Raw genomic sequence first — 7,903 nt, forward strand, 5'->3', positions numbered from 1 at the left:
ACTCCATCCACTCCTCCATCACCAACTGGACGTGAAAAAGCTCTTTGGAGTCCATCTCGGTAATAATTTTTACTCTAAATCATTCCCACACCGACGTCTTACAGTACTGGCTACTCCCATTATGGGACCCTTCCGGGACTACTCAGAACCCATAACACAGAGGGTGTAAAAGCAGAAACATCTTGTCCGGTAACTTGGGCTCTTCCCGTGAATGTCCTCCCGTCCCTGCCCAGGTACCAGTGTACTGGGACCCGAAGACCAGAATAAGTACCCTGTCGGAGGTCTGGCGACATCCCCACTTTATCCCCTTACCCATCTCCTGGGCCATGGGAAGCTTAAGCCAAGTTTTCACCCAAGTATGGCCCTTTCCAATTTTGCAGGGGAGGGATTAGTAGTGTGAGTACTTGTAAAGACAGCTCCCACCCCCACCCCATTTTATCATCCCCGACCCCAGGCAATGGTTTCGCATATCAGCGGCAGGTCAGTGGCCCGAGAATCCCTCCGGAATAATCCCACAACCCTCTCTGGTCCACAGAACTCAAACTCTGGAGATACATGCGCGGGGTCCACGCACATGCTACATGTCCAGCTCTCTGACCCAGGTCCTCCAAACTCCCAGCAAAACGGGAAAAGCCCGTCTACAGTCTTTTGGATACCTTTCTTTCCGATCCTGAAACTGATTTCCCCCTCCTAGCAGTCCCAGAGGGCCCAAGCTTTTAGGTAGAGTTGGACCGGCCGCTCTTGAAGAAGCGTTGCCACTCGGGAAGGTGCTCTGGATTCTTGAGGCACGGGGCAGACTCGGGAGAAGGCTTCCAGCAGGCCGGAGAGAAGGCTTCCAGGCAGGCGGCGCCGGAGGGAGCGCCCAGCCCAGCAAAGAGTTAAAGGGAGGGGACGTGGGCTGTCACGCGTCATTGGGCAGATTATGTGCAGCAAACAAAAAGTGTGTGTCTGCGTGCCAGTCAGTCACTGCATCGGGTCCATCTGTACAACTCTCTCCGTTTCTCTCTCTCTCTCTCTCTCTCTCTCTCTCTCTCTCTCTCTCTCTCCTCTTACCCTCCCCTCATCTTTCTCTCCCCATCTCTCCATCTCTCCTCTCTTTAGGAAGAGCCTACAAGACAGCAACACCAACACCTCTTGACATGGAAATACACTGATACAATAGGCAAAAAGAAACACTCGATTGCATCTTCCCGGTCCAGGTGGCCTTATTTGGGCGATTAGATTCTGACCTTATTCCTGGTAAGTCTATTTGCATTGATGTGGGAGGGGGATGGGAGAAGGCAGGTTTGGTGGGAAGAGTGGAAATTTTTGTCCTCTTCTCCTGGTTTTCTAGAAGAGCAGGGGAAAATGATTATTAAGGGGATCTCTACTGCCAATAAGATTATACAAAGGGAGGAGCTGTTGGGGAGCACTTTGCCTGAGAAGCAAGGAACTGGGCAGAGCGCGGCAGCCAGACAATGCCTGCCTAGAGGGGAGGGCGAGCGACCGGCAGCAGCGACCAGCTTTCAGTTAGTCCTGCCAGCTCTGGGGAGGATCCCCCTGGTGGATGAGAACCCTGGGCCTAGAGCAGGACGCAGAGCTGTGAAAGGTTGGGTCGCAAAGGCGACTGCGGGCGGGTTAGCGAGCCCAGGCTCTTGCCCACGGGTTATTGTGACCGGCTTGAGGCTCGTGGCGGCTGCGGTGGCTAAGCTGACGGCTATTAGCGCGGCATAGCGAGGACCTTTTCACCGTATTGTTAGGTAGAACTGCATTTTAATGACTGCGTCCCTTCTGTTGCCCGAAGTGGCAGGCGACCTCCGGGCACAATGAAACGCTTGTGTGAAAAAGACTTTTAAAAGAAGAGAAAAATTAGAACATAAAACGCTAAACTGGAGGGAATTGAGAAAGGGAAAATAGGATTCGCTTGAAAAGATGATAAGTCCTTTTTTAAAAAAATGCATTTTAATTTGCAATTGGACACGAGGAAGGCTACCTCGTGTGGGCTTAAAATGCACGGGGATAAATTGTGTAGCACAATAAAATTTGTACTTTATGGGTATTTTCTTTATTTCTGGTGTCTGGCAGATACAGACCAGCACTTGCCATTTGGGGAATACGGGAAAAGGCTGACCAAAGTTTTAAGCTCCGCTAGCTGAAAAGGAAGACGAAGAAAAAGACACTACTTTGTCATCACATTTGAAAGACTAATTGGTTAATAGACATTAAGATAAAAATAGACTTTGCTAATATTATTACCTAATGTATAGCTTTGCAGGAAAAAAATGAGGTCTACTCTTTCCCGCTACTTAAATTATACAAAATATAAACAGATCATTGCCGACCGTGGGGAAAAACTACCTTTAGATTAGGAGAAAACCACCTTAGAGAAATATTTTGATTAGTCATAAAGAGCAAACAATGCAGCTACTTCAGAATTAGTCTAAAATTTTTAAATATCTGGAGTTTTTTTTTTTTTTTTTTTTTATTTATTTAAGTGATAAGCCTTGTAGGGGGTGTCCAGTGACAGAGGAAGGGAAATGTCCCTTTATGACAGCTTAATAGAGAACCTTCCATTGGGGCTTTACTTTCTAAACTGCTTCGGATTAAACAGCTGGAGAGCCCACTGAGGACTATTCAAGCAGGACTGCCCCCTCTTGCCCAAACAGGGTCGTATCTGGGGAAAAAAGAATTCACCAGTCATTACACACCGTATTTCAGACAGGGGACACCTCAGACTTGCCCTGTACCTCCTCACTTCATGGGCCACAGGCAACTCAATACACCCTCTTGTATAACAAGGTAACTGGGATTCACCCTCATCCATAAATAAGCATGTCGAGAAAAAAATAATTACCTCTGCTTGCTGCTTTTAATTAAAGCCTCGGAGGGACAGTGTTGGATTATGGTAATGAGCAGACATACGTCCCTTCTTGTAGGCTGCAGAGAAAGGTTAGCTGACACGGAATTAGTGGCCCTGACACTCCACTTGAAATCCATTCGCCATGCTCCGCTGTCTCCGCCTGCTTGCTAATACTGCTTCCCTCTTTGGAAGAAAAGGAAAAAACCAGCTCTCTTTTCTTCAAGGGTTAAGTTTCTTTCACTTAAGAAATTTGATATAGGTTGGTTTAAAAAAATGTTTTTCTTTCCTTATCTTCACCCCAAACTCCATCTATTGCCAAAGTACTGCACAAATAAATAATCTAGTCTTTCCTAGCTCTTTCTTTTCTTTTCTGGACCTCCTATCATTCTGATTATTAAATTTAAAAAGAAGAAGAAGAGGAAACTACTTCTTAGTTGGCATCTTTTATATATGCCAGATTAATCTGCTTTATTTTAAACATATGAGCTAGGAAAAAAATCAGGCAAGTACAAGAAAAATCTGTCTAGTACTGGAAGTGCTCTGCCTGGGTTCATAGCAGGAAAAGCAATAATGTAACTCACTTCCCTATCTTGTGTATCTTTCTCTAGTGATGGAGGATTCAGGCATCCAGCGGGGCATCTGGGATGGAGATGCCAAGGCTGTCCAACAATGTCTGACAGATATTTTTACCAGTGTTTACACAACCTGCGACATCCCTGAGAATGCTATATTCGGTCCCTGTGTTCTGAGCCATACTTCCCTGTATGACAGCATAGCTTTCATAGCTCTCAAGTCCACTGATAAGAGAACAGTACCTTATATCTTTCGGGTAAGTCTCCGTTGGTGTTGTGTAGGTGTATGAGGATAAAGTCCTATTGAAAATGGACTAAGAATCATTTTAATGACAAGTAGAGACAGGTTTTAAATGTAGAAAATGCAATAATGCAAGCAATATTGGTTTATACACCTAAAATTAGAGAAGAAAAATTAAACTCAAATTGTTGTCAACTGCTTTTCTGGAATACATGACAAAATTTGATAGGGAATGCTAGAAATGTCTGAATCAGTATCTCAGTTCTGGGTTTTCCTCTTGATGAAAGTGACTTCCTAAACTCTCTGGGAGATTTCACTGGGACTGAAGCTATTTGCATACTAAGTACTTTCTGTGAGTACTTTTACTTTCCAACCTAGGAGGCCTCCCCATCTCTTAAGTATTACTTTCTTTTGGTAACATTAGCTAGTGACCAGAGTTTGTATTTAGGTAAAAATGTTAATTGCTTTGACAGCATAGCATCAGTCCATATGTTTGAATTTGATCAGGCCTCTCACTTCCAATTCTTCCTTTACAAAGAAAAGCCATTAATTGTCCATGCCAAAATTAGGAAGATGAGTGCCACAGAATAATGTCTAAGATCTAAGTTTGCCTTTTACTTCCCCAAACAAAATTCTCCAGACTTTAGTAATGTAAGATAATTTGGAAATAAATTCTGAAGAGAGGAACACTAATTTATATTGTAAAAAGGAATTTCCTCATCTAGTATTCAACCAATATGTGGAAATGATCACTTAAATAATCTATATGATTGATGTAAAGTTTCAAAGGATGGTTTTCCTGTCTACTGGTTGAAAACATAGGCATGTATTCCAACTTAGTCAAGTTTTGGAAGCTTGGTCTCAGATGATTCTTTGGAAAAGACATAGGAAATTATCCTAGTTTCTCTGGTTTCTTTCTCTCATTGGGTATCCTTCTCCCCTCCCTCTTGTCTTCTTTCTTCTATTTTTGAACTGTAGGTAGACACTTCAGCGGCAAATGGTTCCTCAGAAGGTCTCATGTGGCTGCGACTGGTCCAATCAGCCAGAGATAAAGAAGAACAGAACCTTGAAGCCTATATCAAAAACGGACAGCTGTTTTACCGCTCTCTCCGCAGGATTGCCAAAGATGAGGAATTACTAGTGTGGTACGGGAAAGAACTGACTGAGTTACTCTTACTCTGCCCCTCTAGATCCCACAACAAAATGAATGGTAGGTTGGTTTTGCGACCTGCATGAGGGCCCCTCGCTAGCTGGGGAGAGGTGCTGGGAACAGCGGGGTCTCACCCGGGCGCTTTGGTGCGCCCTTTCTACCTTTGCGGCTCTTACAGGAAGCTTCTGAGGGGTTGTACAGAATGAAACTGGGACAGACAGGCGAGGATAGGTAGGGGCACACGTGTTTGGTTACTGTACTCCCCCAAATCAGGAGGCCAAGTTAGATACGGTCAGATGGTGTATTTTTTTTTTTCCCTCGGGCATTCAGACCCTGAAAGATAAAAGTGGATTTGTGAAGGGGATGATGGCAAAGTGGCCTGCGAGAGATGCTGAGTAATCATGTGCTGTGCGTGTGTGGTGTTTGCTCACTAAGCAGGGTCGTCCCCTTACACATGCCTGGAATGCAGCCAACGTTTCCAGTTTGAGTTCCCCTACGTAGCGCATCTGCGTTTCCGCTGCCCCAAGAGACTTCACAGCGCTGATCTGAGTCCCCACGACGAACAAAGCGGCGGTGTGGGCACCAAAGACCACGGGGGCGGAGGAGGAGGCAAAGACCACCACCAGCAGCAGCAACAGGAGACGCCATTGGGTCCGGGTCCCAAATTCTGCAAGGCTGGCCCCATCCATCATTACCCGGCCCCCTCTCCGGACAGCAGCAACCCACCCGCCGCCGCCGGCGGCAGCAGCGCAAAGCCATCCACAGACTTTCACAACCTGGCCCGGGAACTGGAAAATTCCCGGGGAGGCAGCAGCTGCTCCCCGGCCCAAAGTCTCAGCAGCAGCAGCAGCAGCAGTGCAGGCCACCAGGAGGCGGAGCTGAGTCCCGACGGCATCGCCACCGGCGTCTGCAAAGGGAAGAGGAAATTCCCGGAGGAGGCTGTGGAGGGCGGCGGAGGCGGCGGGGCCGGGCTGGTGGGGGGCCGGGCGCGCTTCGCCGAGCGGCCCCTGCCAGCCTCCAAGGAGGATTTGGTCTGCACGCCGCAGCAGTACCGCGCTTCTGGCAGCTACTTCAGCCTGGAAGAAAACGGCCGCCTCTTCGCGCCACCCAGCCCCGAGACGGGCGAGGCGAAGCGCAGCGCCTTCGTGGAGGTGAAGAAGGCTGGCCGCGGGGCCGGCCTGCAGGAGGAGGCGACTGTGGACGGTGGGAGCACCACTGCCGAGGACCACGACACAGGTGGTGGCGGCGGCTCTTCCACGCCGGCGGCTGCGTCTCCCGCAGGCGCGGAGAAGCTGCTGGCCCCGCGGCCCGGGGGCCCGTTGCCCAGCAGGCTGGAGGGCGGTAGTCCCGCGCGGGGCAGCGCCTTCACTTCGGTGCCACAGCTGGGCGGCTCCGGAGGCAACGGCGCAGGGGGCGGCGCGGGGTCAGCAGGTTCAGGTAGTGCGGGCGGTGGCCAGGGTGCAGCATCCGACGAACGCAAAAGCGCCTTCTCGCAGCCGGCGCGCTCCTTCTCACAGCTGTCCCCGCTGGTGCTGGGCCAGAAGCTGGGCGCGCTCGAGCCTTGCCATCCTGGCGACGGCGTGGGTCCCACCAGACTCTACCCGGCCGCTGCTGACCCTCTGGCGGTGAAGCTCCAGGGGGCCGCGGACCTGAACGGAGGTTGCGGGGCCCTACCGAGTAGCGGTGGCAGCCTGCCCAAGCAGAGCCCCTTCCTCTACGCCACAGCCTTCTGGCCCAAGAGCTCGGCGGCGGCTGCAGCTGCGGCTGCAGCGGCCGCTGGGCCCCTGCAATTGCAGCTGCCCTCGGCGCTCACGCTGCTGCCGCCCTCCTTCACCTCGCTGTGTCTGCCCGCGCAGAACTGGTGCGCCAAGTGCAACGCCTCTTTCCGCATGACCTCCGACCTAGTGTACCACATGAGGTCGCACCACAAAAAGGAGTATGCGATGGAGCCCTTGGTGAAGCGGCGGCGGGAGGAGAAACTCAAGTGCCCCATTTGCAATGAATCCTTCAGGGAGCGCCACCACCTGTCTAGGCACATGACCTCGCATAATTGACACGGAAAGGACCTCAGCTTTCCCGTCGCTGGCGGGCAGTCTAGCCACCTGCAGGAGTACACGCGAGGACATCCACCACTTCCCAAACACTACACCAACATACAGGGGCACACACAAACGTGCCCCAACCCCAGGAGCCTTCTCATTCAGTGTTTACCCGACACACACACACACACACACACACACACACACACACACACGATGGTGGATTTTTGATGGAGGGGTTTTTCTTTTGAATGCACGCATTTTCACTTTCCCAAAAACAAAAGTACATTTTTAAAAATGTCATATATTGCAACATATTGATGCATTTGTCATACGTTTCTACTTAAATTATTAAGCACTTACGGTTTAGATGTAATAATTATATGTAAGGGCAAAATTTATTTTAGATATAAAGTAATGGAGGAGGATGAGATGCTTTCTGCATTTCTTGATGACAGCTTGTGTTCTTACAAAAGTAAACAAAATGGATAAAAAGGGAGTCACCGTTCAATTTAAGTTTCCAGGGGAAAGTGCATGTATCATGAAATGATTATGGACTTCAATGAAGAATGTCATCAATTATGTAAATATGTATTTCCTTTTAATACAAAGTGTAATTTTGTGCCAGTGAAATGGAGTCTGAATAGTTATGTGTTTCTTTTATCCCTGAAAAGATTTATTAAACTTTATAGTTTATCCGGGTATGTTGGATGCTTTGACAATAAATGACTATTTTCTTCAAAGCAACTATTTGGAAAGTTTTTAACATTCTTTAGTAGCTAAGTACTATGCTTTTGAATAAATGCCATTTATTTTCATTGACTGAAAAGAGGGAAAGAGGTAGCAGAAGAGAGGGATAATAGCCTTTTCCTATTTGAATTTATTTACTGTAAGTCAAGTTGAGTCTAAAAGAAGATAAGTTATGGGAAATATTTAGCTGCAAAGTTTTGGGCTTCTTGAGCAAAGAACTCATTTAGACAAAATGCCCTATGCAACTAACCTGTCACTGGGATGTCTACATTCTTTTCATGGCAGGGTAAAGAGCATCTTCATAAATGCTGG

At 48.3% G+C, this 7,903-nt stretch overlaps 1 protein-coding gene across 1 annotated transcript; it reads left to right on the forward strand.

Moving 5' to 3' along the window:
* The first annotated feature begins 1,209 nt into the window (after positions 1-1,209).
* On the forward strand, positions 1,210-7,537 carry Prdm8 (PR/SET domain 8). The gene is made up of 4 exons (XM_076865010.2): positions 1,210-1,239; positions 3,448-3,668; positions 4,631-4,862; positions 5,241-7,537. Exons 2-4 carry the CDS (start codon positions 3,450-3,452, stop codon positions 6,854-6,856), a joined length of 2,067 nt encoding a protein of 688 aa, XP_076721125.2. The 5' UTR covers positions 1,210-1,239; positions 3,448-3,449; the 3' UTR covers positions 6,857-7,537.
* Positions 7,538-7,903: the final 366 nt, after the last annotated feature.

Source organism: Callospermophilus lateralis, chromosome 8 (assembly GCF_048772815.1).
Source record: "Callospermophilus lateralis isolate mCalLat2 chromosome 8, mCalLat2.hap1, whole genome shotgun sequence".
NCBI classification, from domain to species: domain Eukaryota; kingdom Metazoa; phylum Chordata; class Mammalia; order Rodentia; family Sciuridae; genus Callospermophilus; species Callospermophilus lateralis.

Excerpts from the sequence above, each read along its gene's own strand:
- Prdm8 (XM_076865010.2), top strand. The coding sequence starts at position 3,450 with ATGGAGGATTCAGGCATCCAGCGGGGCATCTGGGATGGAGATGCCAAG. Across the intron at positions 3,669-4,630 it reads CAGTACCTTATATCTTTCGG|GTAGACACTTCAGCGGCAAA; the intron begins GTAAGTCTCCGT and ends TTTGAACTGTAG. Across the intron at positions 4,863-5,240 it reads ATCCCACAACAAAATGAATG|GGTCGTCCCCTTACACATGC; the intron begins GTAGGTTGGTTT and ends CTCACTAAGCAG.